General features: G+C 37.3%; 1 protein-coding gene across 4 annotated transcripts in view; it reads left to right on the plus strand.

Annotated features, from left to right (window-relative positions):
• The window catches only part of CWF19L2 (CWF19 like cell cycle control factor 2), a 124751-nt gene that overhangs the window by 9467 nt on the left and 101619 nt on the right, over positions 1-13665 (plus strand). For 2 of the 4 annotated variants that reach the window (XM_058545300.1, XM_058545302.1), the window contains exons 4-5: positions 5733-5837; positions 6543-6665. In XM_058545300.1, coding sequence (XP_058401283.1) covers positions 5733-5837; positions 6543-6665 — 228 coding nt within the window. The remainder of the gene's footprint in view (positions 1-5732; positions 5838-6542; positions 6666-13665) is intronic. The other 2 variants (XM_058545301.1, XM_058545303.1) reach the window with 1 other exon arrangement.

Raw genomic sequence — 13665 nt, forward strand, 5'->3', positions numbered from 1 at the left:
TTGACTTTCTTTCTATTCTTTCCTCTCTGTGCCTCGGTTTGGATAGATTGATTGCTTTGTCTTCAGCTTCAAGTTCACTGGCCTTTTTTTTTAGCGACATCTAGTCTTCTGTTATTCCCATCCAGTGAAATTTTCATTTCAGCTATTGTATCTTTCGTTATTTGAAGTTTCAATGGGATCTTTTTTATATCTTCAATTTGTCTCCTTATTATATTCACGTTTTCCTTTCTTTAAGCATATTTATAGTAGTTTGCTATGTCATTATCTCTTATTTCTTATTCTGTGTCAATTAACTGATTTCTATTTCATGTCTTGGGTCACATTTTCCTGCTTCTTTGAATGTCTAGTAATTTCTTATTGGATGCTGAACCTTGTGCAAGTTATATTGTAACTGCAGGATTTTGTTGACTTGCTTTGAAGGGTGTTGACTTTTCTTTTGGCAGGCAATTAGTTACTTTCGGATTAGCTTAATCCTCTTCAAGACTGGTGTTTCCTTGGTATGCATCTAGAGTAGCCTGTACTCTAGGGCTGGTTTAGCCTTTCTACTAAGACATGCTAAGACATTACCCTTGTGGGGTCTCTGCTATTGTCCTGGGTGTTCAGGATATTTGGAGCTCTTTTCACCATAGCTTGCTTTTCACTGTCATGTTGGCTTGAGATTGTCATATGTCAGATTGTCATAGTTGGCTTGAGTTATTGCTCCTTATGCCATGGTCTGGAAAGTACCTCCAGGCAGAAAGTCGTGGAGATTGTAATTATAGCATTCACTTCATTTGTTTCCCTTTTCTCAGGGGTTGTAGTCCTGAACTGCTGAGTTTCAATGTCTGAAACTAGTTGTTTCATATATTTTGTGTTTTTATTGCTATTTCTGTATATTTCTTGTCTGATGCCATTTAGTTTGTCATGGCCAGAAGCAGAAGTCCTCAAGTTCATTTGATTTTTACTGGTAGCACTTTTCTGTCTTGGTTCCATCTTCCAGGTTTTGACTGCTAGATAGGATTAGCGATATGGTTAGTTATCAAAGCTATACTTGAGAAGGAGAGTCTTGGGAGGCACAATAAGCACGATGATTTTTGAGTTCTTCAAGGTAAAATAGAGGATTGAAACTAAAATCATCAAGAGAACTGAAGTCATAGCACACTGGGGAGAGAGGACCATCAAGCTAAAGTGGTAAAGTGAGTGCATAGTAATAAAAATGAGCAACAAAATTAACAGAAAGGGAATGCAGGCAGGAGAATTGTACAGAATGGTCCAGGTGTCACTGTTCTGTAAATGAATAATAAGAATACTAACTGTATCACAGATGCTTCTTTCATTCACTGCCTGGTATTTAATGCTTGAATGTAGGCTGCTGCTTAAAATTTCTGACTAGGGCTATTGAAGGAGTAGAAAAAGAGGGTTCAGTTAATTTTAGTGCACATTTATTGAATGCCAATTCTTTGCCAGACTCTATTGTAGACATGGGGAATATAAAAATATAGTTTTTCCCAAATCTTTGGAGAACTCATTTTCTAATTAGATAAATTGATACGTAATTTCAATATGTAATCTCATGATGCCATGGCAGTACAAGGTATTAATGGAAGGAGGATTTCATCTGCAGACTTATTGAGGAAATAATATCTGAGGAAATAATATCTGAGTTGAGACTTGAAGAATGAGTAGGAATTAGCCAGGCACAGAAAGGTGTGCTTGGCATTTTGTGCACAAGAATTTGTGCATGAGATAACATGGTGTGTAAGTATGTGTGTGTATGTAAGTAAATATACCTATAAGCAATTTGATAGCACTAGATTATAAAACGAGGGGAGAGAATGGAGATGAAGCTGTAAAAGTTGATAGGGCCTTGTAAACCAAGAGCTTTGACTTTATTCAGCAGGGAGTGTATCATCTAATTAGGTTCAGTTGCATTTATCAGAAAATCTCAGAATAGCGTTGGTTAAATAAGTTAACTTTTCTCTCATATGAAAGAATCAGGTAGGCAGTCTAGGGCCAGTGTAGTTTTCTGGGACCAAGGCTTCTGCTGTCCTGCTCCTCCCTCATCTTTACAGCATTGCCTCTTCGTCTAGAGAACAGGGAAGAGGATACCTTCTCTTTCTTAACTGGACTTTCAGAAAGTCCCACACAGTACTTTCATTTCCATCTCATTGGACACTTGAGCATACGGCTTCATTTTCTGGCAAGGGAGGCACATTATGTATCCAAATAAAACTGGGTTCTGTTGGTAGCAAAGAGGAGCAGCTCCTGGCAGTCTTTGTGACAGGGAACCATAGAAGAGGAGTACTGTGGTCAAATGTGCCCTTTAAATTACTCCAAATGTATTTAGGGTGGGGGTTGGAGAAGGAAAGGGAGCAGGAAAGACTGGAGTCCAGGAGACTAGTTTGGTTGTTCCAGTTGTCTAGATGAGAGATAAGATATGATCTAGGGTTGCTGCTTTAAGGATGGAGAGGAGGGGATATGTATTAGTTGGGACTCTTGGTTGCAGGTAACAGAAACCAAACTTAAAGTGGCTTATTAAAAAAACGGGGGGATTTATTATTAGAGTACAAAAGTCTCTGGGCTTCAAGAATAGCTGGAATTAGAGTTGTGAATGCTTTTGAGTCTTCTTGCCATCTTCCATTTTTGTTTTTCTCTGTGTTCTGTTTTTTTCTTGATACAGATCAGTTTTTGCTCAATTCTATTTTTCATGACAGAAATGGCTTCTGCCAATGCATTTCCACTTCTCCTTAGTTTTAGTGAAGTCCATTTAGTTTTGATTTCAAATTCTTGGAGAGTGACTCAGATTGCTATGAATTGGGTTAGATACCTACTTCTGAACCAATCAGCTATGGCCAGGGATGGAGGTGGCCTGCTATGGTAATCATGTGGTGGTTACTGTATGGTATATTTGAGAAATATTTTGGAAATAAAACTAGTCGATTTAGATGGGAGGGGTAAGATGATCCTGAGGTTGTTGGCTTGGGTAAGGTGGTTGGTGGTGCCAGGTAACTCAGTTCAGTAATACAGAAGGGGGAACAGGTTTTGTGGAAGAAGATGATGGGTTTATTTTTTGTTCTAATTGAGTTCAGCATGGCATCCAAATATAGTAGGCAGTTGGTTAGATCACTGAACCTTTGTGTAAACAGATTTGAAAGATATCAGTACAATTGATGGTAGTTCAAGCCATGAGAGTGGTTTTAGTGGCCAAAGGGGAATATTTAGAGATTAAAAAATGTAGTGGGCAAAGAATGGAACCCCAAACAACATTGATATTTAAGGGCTGAGCAAAGGAGGAAGAGTGCATGATGGAAATGGAGAAGAAACAAAGAAGGGGAGGAGAACTGAGAATTGTCATGGAAATCAAGAAGGTGAGTTATCAATCGAGTTGCATTCAGCAGAGAGGTCTAGGGAGATAAAGACTGAAACATTTTGCTGAATTGGGCAAAGTGGAAGCCATGGTGACCTTTGAAGAAGTTTCAGTAGATTATTGGGGACAGTAGTTATATTATAGAGTTTTGAGAAATGGGTGGACGTGAGGATGAGAAGGCAGTGGATATAGACTACTCTTTCAAGAATTTGGCTTAGAATGGAAATTGGAGAGATAAATTGCTGCTGCAGGGAGACACAGTGTCAAGGAAGGTTCCCTTCTTTTTTCATTCTCACACACACGCACACACACATAAAGGATAGGAAGTACCTGAGCATATATCCGAGCCAATAGAGAGCTTTGATTGAAGCTACAAGAGAATGAGATAATTGACGGAGCAAGGTACTGGGGGAACTGGAATGTTTGGGATTAAGATCTTTGGAGGAGCACCTGCCTTGAACAGGAAGCGTTCACAAGAGGTAAGGATAGGCACAGGTATAAATAATTTTGTTGGAGGTTGGGTAGGAAGCTAAGGTGGCCTCATTTTTCTTGATCAAGGAAGAGGAGAGATCGTTTGCTGAGTATGGGGAATGAGAGTTGGTAGAAAACTTGAGGAGGATGTTTAAGAAGATAATGATTGTCTACTATCTGCCAAGGTATTAAGCGAGGTCCTTAGGGATACAAACTAGGCAAAAGCAGATGTGATTGCTGTTCTAATAGAACTTACTGCCTAATGGGAGAGTTAGACATTAATCAAGAAGTCACACAAATAAATATAAAACTAATAAATGCTTCAAAGGGGATTAAGTGAAAGGAATGGAAGAGAGAACTGACTAGGGACCAGTAAGAGGAATACTGGTTAGGACTGAGAGTCTAGCTCAACTGAAGTTGTAGGTCATGATAATTGGATTTATCCAGGGTTGGAGATTGGTTGCAGCTCTGGTGGTGAAGCAACTGATATCTCTGGTTAGTGAATTTCAAGTGATTGATTAACATCTAGTAGGAAAATCTCTAGGAAAGAAAATCTATAGTTTTAGAAGAAGATCTTTCACAGACTCCTGTGGAACACTAACTTTTAAATTTTTTTTAGTTTCATCTTAGCAAATTGGCACTCCTCCAAAGAACATGCTAATTTTTTCAGATTATAAACTCCGTTTTTAGTGGATAACTTCAAGTGGTAGGAACCAGGACTCTCTTAATTGATTTGACAATGTAAATATGAGTAGATTATAATGATTATCTTAAAAATTTTTTTAATTTAAACTATTTAAATAAGTAAATTTAGGTTTCTGTAAATCCAAATCAAGGCCTACATGAATGAATGAATGAATGAATGAATAAAATCTGCTCTGTATTGGGAAATAGTTGGCAGTTGAGATGCCAGAGCACAAATATGTTTACTCCATGTGGATTATGCCTTTTACTAGACATATTCTTGTTCTCTAGTTAGGTAATTTTCAGGAACTTCACGAAATGAAAGAATATTGGTCTCATTCAGGAAACCCATTTTCCCCTCTTGGCCTCGAAGTGTCTTTGTTGTGCATTAACAAGTGGTTGCATTAGGTGATTTCTAGGTTCTTTCCTACACTTAAGTTGTAGAGCTCTAAAGTATAGATTTTAAAGCCAGACAGATCAAGAGTTCTACTCTGGTTCTCCTACTTGGATACTGTGTAACCTGGGCAAGTTACTTAATTTTGAGGAGCTTTTCTTACCTGTAAAACCAAAATAATATTTTATGTAGGGGTGTGTTAAGGAGTCTGACAGCATATGTGAAAGTACTTATTACAGTACTTAATACAGAAGAGTTGATTGATATATTTGTTGAAAACAAAACCCAAAACCTGGCGTAATGCTGAGCACATAGAGGATGTTGACTAAATACTTCTTAGTTGATTTAATAATCTGGTATTTAAACACAGTAAGCCAAGTGCTTTACCAGCCTGGCTGTTAACTGAGATCTCTGCATTTTTAGATATAGGGAAATCTCAGAATTTGAAACTTAGAGGCCAAGTCATTTACTTGGGTGTTGTGTCCCTTGTTCTAGTTAAGCAAAGATGTCAGTATTACTTGATGTTAGTAGAACTGCAACTCTGTGCTGAAATGAGTTCTCTACCTAGCAGTTCTAATCTTTGGTTTTTTGCTTTCCCTGGCTTGATAATAAACTACTAAGAACATAGAAATAATTTGGTTGGTACTTTGTGAGCTTATCCAAAAATAGTGGGTTTACATGTTCTTTCTTCACATTTTCAATGTAACTTTTTAAAGGGGAAGTATACTGTAAGAATTTTCTCTAGGAAGCTGAATTTCTACCATTTAACAACAGCATAGAATTTTTATATGAAAGATGCAAATTTGAGAATTTCACTTATATGCTAAATATTCTTAGAGCTCTGAAGATGAGTGGGTTGAGGCTGTTCCATTCCAAACTCCTGGCAAAGAAAAGGCCTGGAAAGTGAAAGATGAAAAGGCAGAAGACAACCAAGTTATTCAGGTAAGTCACCTGATTTTAAACAAAGTGTGTACTTCTAAGAATAGATAAATGTTAAAATCAAAGATGATTATAATTTTTTCAGGAGAGAAATTAGACTTTGAAAACAGTATACTTTTATGAATAATTTTGACAGTAATGCTGTTTGCTGAGCCTTTAGACTCCCCTTCTTCTCCTTCTGTGAGAAAGTGAGTGCTTATCTCTGTTCTAGTCCCTCAGAGGGTTTCCTACTGCTGGTTGTTGATAGAGAAGTGCCACTTTCGCCTTATGTCCTTGAAGCCTTGTACTGTTAACTCTGTCTGACCTTTCTACAGTGAGTAGAGTTCAATCACAGTTTTCTCTCCCTTCACCTCATGCCATAATTTTTTTAGCAATACTTAATAGTTGAATAGTTCACAAATTTTGGGTTATAGTTTATATGTCTGAGGAACAATGCAGGTTATACAGTGTGAGCCACAGTGAAGGAAGGAAAGTGAAAAGGATCTAATGTTTGAGTGCCTGTTGTGTGTCAGGCATTGCACTGGATGCCTTAAATCTTTTTCCTTGTGTACTCTTTAGAACAGTCGTGAAAGGTAGGGATATCTCAAATCTTATCTCATTTTATAGAAGAGAGACTAAGAAACTTGCTTCAAGTTTTACAGCCATGTGGGATTTGATCCAGGTGTTAAGTTCTAATCAATTTAGATCAAAATGACTTGTTTTTTTTAGCAGAGGGATGAGTGGATGACTGTTGATTTTATGTCTGTTAAAACTGTGTCATCATCGTCACTCAAAGCTGAAAAGGAAACTGTAAGGAAAATAGAGCAAGAGAAAACCCAAGCACTTGAACAGGTAAGAGAATATTTAAAATGCTTTATCTTTCTAATTTGCCTTTAATAAATCGATAAGACATTTATATAAATGCAGTTTTATGTGTGAAATATTTTATATTTTGTAGTATAAATTAAGTAGGAACAACTATGAAATGTGGTATTAGTTCTTTTAAAATAAGTTCCCTGTAGGAAGTCAGTTTAATGGTTTGCTAGATTTATAAATCTAGGGCATATATCTAAATATTTATGATTCTAAGGTTTGAACTATGCTACCTGTGTGGTCTGAAAATCTTTAAGGTGAGAATTTATTTTAAAATGTTCTTGAGTTGATAGTGCCTTGAAGTGTTTGGCAGAAGCAACCATCAATCCTTTCTAGAGGATCACACTGTCAATGCAGGCATCACAAGTTTCCCTGAAATAAGTTCTATGGAATATAAACTCATAATCTAAAAATCACAAAATACATGAAAATACAGGGATAGTCCTTGAATGAGAGTCATCTGAAACAATAAAAAACAGAATTAGACCCACAAAACCTTTATTGAAATATTTAATAGCTTTATACAGTAACAGTAGGTATAGAAAATATGAGTAAGGAATCAAAGATTATTAAGCCAGATTTGAGAAAGAGCCAATAAGAACTTCCAGAAATGAAAAATATTACAGTTGAAATTAGAAACTCTGTAGTTGGTTAAACAGCAGATTATACAGCTGAATAGAGAATTAGTGAGCAAGAAGATAGTCTTTAAGAATTTACCTTGATTGTGGTATAGAGGGACAAATAAGTGAAAAATATGAGAGTGGTCATAGAAGTCCTATGACTCCAATGTTGTTTTCTGTCTCCTGCTCCTCCTGGTTTGATATTAATTCTGAAAATGTAGATGTGGTAAATTGTATTGGCTTATAATTAAGCAACTATCCATATGGAATATTGGGGGCCAGGAGATTTTGGAACATCTTGACTAAGTTCTGTAAAATATCGTTGTCTCTGAGACGTGAAGGAATTGGGATTTGTTGTTCTAAAAGAGGAAAGGAAAAGTACACCTAGCAATAGGCGGATAATCAGTAGATAGTAGAGCAAGAGATGGGAGCTCTATGAAGTCTGGAGTTGATTTTACCCATTACCATTACACGCTTGCTGCTGAAATCATGCTCTCCTGCTTGTGGACATTGTTGGTCTGGCGTGTTAGGGTACCTCTGGCTTATGGTCCGGCCTGTTCTCCATATCAAACAGTAGAACATAGTAGACTCTTGAGTATCTTTAATAGATTGAAATAGTGATCAATTATTCTTAGAAATACTGTTAAATAAAACCATCTTCACTTTCCTAAGAGACTAATACCTTTGTCTTGCTTGTTTTACCAACTTTCCAGCTTTGAATTTTAGGCTTTCTAATTAACATAATCTTTTCTTAAACATTCTTATATAAACTTCTCTGATTGAATTAAGTTGGCATCTATTGATCTGCTTATTTGCTTATGTAGTTTTTGTCTTTTGTATCTGTATTATCTTTTTCATTCCTACTGCTGCTGCTCTAGTTTGAATGCCACTTATTAGTTGTATGTGTTACTTCACCTCTCTGTGCCTCATTTATCTCGTCTGTACTGGAGTTGAGTTAATACGTGTAATGAACTGAGGACAGCCCTTGGAACTAAGAGCCATTGAAGGTTAGATATTATTATGGTTCAAGCCCTCATTTCCTCTTGCCTGGGCTATTACAATAACCTCTTGATTTGTTTTTCAGCATCCCACAAATGATATCAGGTTAATTTTTTCAAAGTACAGTTTTGATAATGGTGTTATTCTGTTTAGAAGTCTTCAGTGATTCAAGTTAAGGAGACTATGTCTTGCCATTTCTAATGTTTCCTTTCTGGTGGAAGAAGCTCCACTAGTGGTATTTCATGCCACCACCTTTTCTCATTTTGTCCTTGAGGATATGGACAAAATTTTCCATTGGTTAATTTGGAAAGAATAAAGTGGGCATATTTGGTTTAGCTCTGCCTTTCCTGCTTATGGAACAGGCTGCCTGCAGAGACCATGTGGGGAATGAGGTGAGGTGGGGGTTGGTTCAGTGCTTTCTACACTTGGGAAAGTCTGCCTCAGTGTGAGGTTCAGCCCATCTGGCTTTCACTGAAAGAAAAATTCTCTTCTAATTGTCTTTTTTTTTTTTTTTTTTTGTGAGGAGATCAGCCCTGAGCTAACATCCGCCAATCCTCCTCTTTTTTTGCTGAGGAAGACGGCCCTGGGCTAACATCGGTGCCTATCTTCCTCCACTTTATATGGGACGCCGCCACAGCATGGCTTACCAAGCAGTGCGTCGGTGCGCGCCCGGGATCCGAACCAGCGAACCCCGGGCCGCCGCAGCGGAGCGCGCGCACTTAACCGCTTGCGCCACCGGGCCGTCCCCTCTTCTAATTGTCTTTTATCTCCTTTGCTTTTATCTCTTAACTTGTTCAAAGCCTGGACTGAGAAGAAAGGTCCTATATGTACTGTTTTTCATTCAAGACCCCAAAAAGCTGCCTGCAAATGGAGTCCAAACTCATTAGATTGATGTTTAAGGCAAAATTTTTTCTCTTAGGTAATTTGTACCTCAACCAAACTAATCACTTTGCCTCATATTTCTCTGCTAATTCCTGTCTCTGAATTTTTGTTTATCTGGTTCTTTCTAAGTGAATTTCTTCTGTCTCTGTATGTCTGCATCCTGTTTATCCTTCAAGGCCTAACTTGATATATACTTTGAAATTCTTCCTGTTTCCCTTGACTGAAATAAATCTCTTCTTCCTTTATGTTTTCATAGCACGTTATTAGCTCCTTTGCCACATAGTGCTTGTAGTTTTCTGTAAAGTACTGTAGTTTAATAGTCTTGTCCTATTTCCCTTATGAGATTATGAACTTTTTAGGAAACTGTTTTGTTTATATTTGTATCTTCCTTAGCAGCTAGTATAGAACTCTGCATATAGTAGGTGCTTTTTTATTTTTTATATATTTGAAATTTTAGAAGAGTTATTATTCTTTTTCCCCATGAATTTACCTTGTTGCTCTGTAAATCCCTGGATTTAGTTCTGAAGTTTGATAACTTATAGGAATTTTTGATTTTTGCTTAGGTAAGAATTCAGATTGTTGTGTAGAAGTTAGTTATCTAGACTAGTGAGTGAGAGTGAGACTAGCCCCCCCCTTTTTTTTTTTGTGAGGAAGATTAGCCCTGAGGTAACATCTGTCACCAATCCTCTTTTTGCTGAGGAAGACTGGCCCTGGGCTAACATCCATGCCCATTTTCCTCCACTTTATATGAGATGCTGCCACAGCATGGCTTGACAAGTGGTGTGTCGGTGCGTGCCTGGGGTTCCAAACCCAGGACCGCTGCAGTGGAGCACGCGCACTTAACTCCTATGCCACTGGGCCGGCCCCAGAGACTAGCCAATTTTTAAACGTCTGCACGTCAGTTTGGGTATGTTGTTGTCTGCACATCATCATATTCTTAACACATGATAAATATTTGGTTTATTTTGAGAAAGAAATGGCCCCTTGCCTTAAAAACAAATGTTAATTCTTGTAACGGGAGTGGGGATAAAGTGAAGATAATGGGAAGAGCTCTGAAATGATCCTTCCCTGAGCTTCTGTGTGAGGCATGTTGATTTTACATCTCTTCTTGATATTGAGGATATCATTTCTTTGGTGTTCTAGGCTAATGTTTCTCAAAATGTGGGTCATGAAATTAATTTATTGCAATCAGCATTTGAAAATATAAAATATCAGTATGTATTACGTGTAATAAAGATATATTTTGTTTCCTAAAACCGTTGTTTTGGACACACACACACACACACACACACACACACACACACTCTCTCTATAAGTCAAGGTTATAAAAAAGTTTGAATACCAATGCTCAGACAACAGTGTATCTGTATCCTCTTGGCTCCTTATACCCGCATTGTGCTATAAGCTTTAGACCTATGGCATTTATCGGTAGACCCAGTTTGTAGCGTATAGAGATGCATACCAGTTTTTTGGCTTTGTTTCACAAGCAGATCTCCCCCACTCCAGTCCTTGGCTTCGTGTGGTGAGATTTATTATCTTATACACTATAAACTATTACAAAGAATGCCACAATGGAGGTCCTTGTATGTATGTTCTCATGCACATGTGTGCACATTTCCCCATGGTGCATATCTAGAAGTGGAATTGCTAAGTTATAGAGTATGCACCTATCTTTTTTACAAATACTTGCGAAGAGATTATAACAATTTATATATTGCTCCCACAATGTATGTTTCTGTAACATACTTAGTATCTGTATTGTCAAACTTTAAGATTTTTGTCATGCTGATTAATGAGTGAGAAATGGTATTTCATTGTTTTTATATGCATTCATCTGATTACTGTGAGAGATCTTTTCGTGTTTTATGGTCATTCAGATTTCTTATAGTATGAGCTGCTTGCTTATGTTTTTTGCTTATTTTTCTTCTGGGGTTGTCTTTTTCTTTCTAATTTGTAGTAGTTCTTTATATATTTGCTCTTTTTGTACATTTTCGAATAGTATCTCATAATTTATCTAGCCTGTTGTCACTTGTCCTCCTCAGCCTTTTTAAAAATCCTGTTGAGTATCTGATGTGTATCTCTTTGAGTGTCTAGATAAGACCACTGGAAGAAATTCCTTGATTATAGATACTGTGAGATTTTGTAATAGACTAACAAGGGAGGTGACAGAATCTTTTTTGGTACAAACTACTCTAAGAAATCAAATCCTTTTGGTTTTGTTTATCCCTCTAAGTTAACCTTTAACTTAAATTTTGTCTTTTAAAGGTTCTGTACTTTTTTTGTCAGCTATGGATACTTTATAAAAGCTTTTTTAATTTTTAATTTTTTAATTTTTGTTTATTGCAGTAACATTGGTTTATGACATTGTAAAAATTTCAGGTGTACATCATTGTACTTCTATTTCTGCATAGATTACATCGTGTTCACCACCAAAATACTAATTACAACCCATCACCACACACATGTACCGAATTATCCCTTTCACCCTCCTCCCACCCCCCTTCCCCTCTGGTAACCACCAATCCAATCTCTGTCCCTATGTGTTTGTTTATTGTTGTTATTATCTACTACTTAATGAAGGAAATCATACGGTATTTGACCTTCTCCCTCTGACTTATTTCACTTTGCATTATACCCTTAGTGTCCATCCATGTTGTCACAAATGGCTGGATTTCATCGTTTCTTATGGCTGAGTAGTATTCCATTGTGTATATATACCACATCTTCTTTATCCATTCGTCCCTTGATGGGCACTTGGGTTGCTTCCAAGTCTTGGCTATTGTGAATAACGCTGCAATGAACACAGGGGTGCATGTACCTTTACAAATTGGTGTTTTCAAGTTCTTTGGATAAATACTCAACAGTGGAATAGGTGGATCATATGGTAGTTCTATCATTAATTTTTTGAGGAATCTCCATACTGTTTTCCATAGTGGCTGCACCAGTTTGCACTCCCACCAGCAGTGTATGAGAGTTCCTTTCTCTCCACATCCTCTCCAACACATGTTGTTTCCTGTCTTGTTAATTATAGCCATTCTGACGGGCGTGAGGTGATATCTCATTGTAGTTTTGATTTGCATTTCCCTGATAGTTAGTGATTTTGAACATCTTTTCATGTGTCTGTTGGCCATCTGTATATCTTCTTTGGAGAAATGTCTGTTCAGGTCTTTTGCCCATTTTTTAATTGGGTTGGTAGTTTTTTTGTTGTTGAGATGCATGAGTTCTTTATATATTTTAGAGATTAAGCCCTTATCAGAAGTATGGTTTGCAAATATCTTCTCCCAATTGTTAGGTTGTCTTTTCGTTTTGTTGATGGTTTCCTTTGCTGTGCAGAAGCTTTTTAGTTTGATGTAGTCCCATTTCTTTATTTTTTCTATTGTTTCTCTTGCCTGGTCAGACGTGGTGTTTGAAAAGATGTTGCTAAGACCGATGTCGAAGAGCATACTGCCTATGTTTTCTTCTAGAAGTTTCACAATTTCAGGTCTTACATTCAAGTCTTTAATCCATTTGGAGTTAATTTTTGTGTATGGTGTAAGGTAAGGGTCTACTTTCATTTTTTTGCATATGGCTATCCAGTTTTCCCAACACCATTTGTTGAAGAGACTTTCTTTTCCCCATTGTATGTTCTTGTTAAAAGCTTTTTTTAAAAGAATTTTATCCAACATTTTGTTTTCAATAGCATAGTTGTTTGATATTACTGGAAACTAACATTTAACTCTTTCTGTTCTTCTCCATCTGATTGCCATTATTAATTCTAATAATTGCCATTATTAGTTCTGTAGAAGCATTTCTGACCTCCTACGGTCAAGTTAGGTACCCCTAGTATGTGGTTCTATAGAACCCTTTACTTTCGTAGCACTTACCTATGTTAATATCGCTTAATTGCTTTTCCCCTTTCTAGACCATAGTTTCTTGATGGCAGGGACTATACCTGGTTTATTGTAGCCCCAGTGCATGGCATAGTGCACAGGAGGCACTTGAATTGTGATTAGGCTGCCATCATCTCTTTCCTGATTACTGCCTTAGTTTTCTGACTGGATTCCTGCCTCTAATCTTGCTCTTCTCCAGTCTTTCCTGCACTCTGAAACCAGTTTGCTCTTTGTGTAATACAAAGCCTCTCACTTGCGTGACTCACCATTGCCCCAGCATAAAACCCTAATAGCAGTTTAAAATGGCCTATGTGGCCTAGTTAATCTCTTGTCACTACTCACTCTTGCTTCTGAGTTTTAGCCAGTGGGAATTACTTTAAGTTCCCTGCAAGTTCTGTTTCCTCTAGAGTTTTATGAACACATTGTTATTCCTTCGACCTGGAGCATCTTTATGCCCTCTTCCCCCAACAAAAGAAAATGTGGGTAATTCCTGTTCATTCTTAGGCCTAAGACTGCACATATTACTTCCTCTAGGAAGTCTTTGATCTTTCAGTGAGAGAGGGGTTTGAATTGTGTGCGGCTTTAGCACTCTGTGCTTCTATCTTCAAA

The sequence above is a fragment of the Diceros bicornis genome, chromosome 7 (assembly GCF_020826845.1).
Source record: "Diceros bicornis minor isolate mBicDic1 chromosome 7, mDicBic1.mat.cur, whole genome shotgun sequence".
NCBI lineage: Eukaryota > Metazoa > Chordata > Mammalia > Perissodactyla > Rhinocerotidae > Diceros > Diceros bicornis.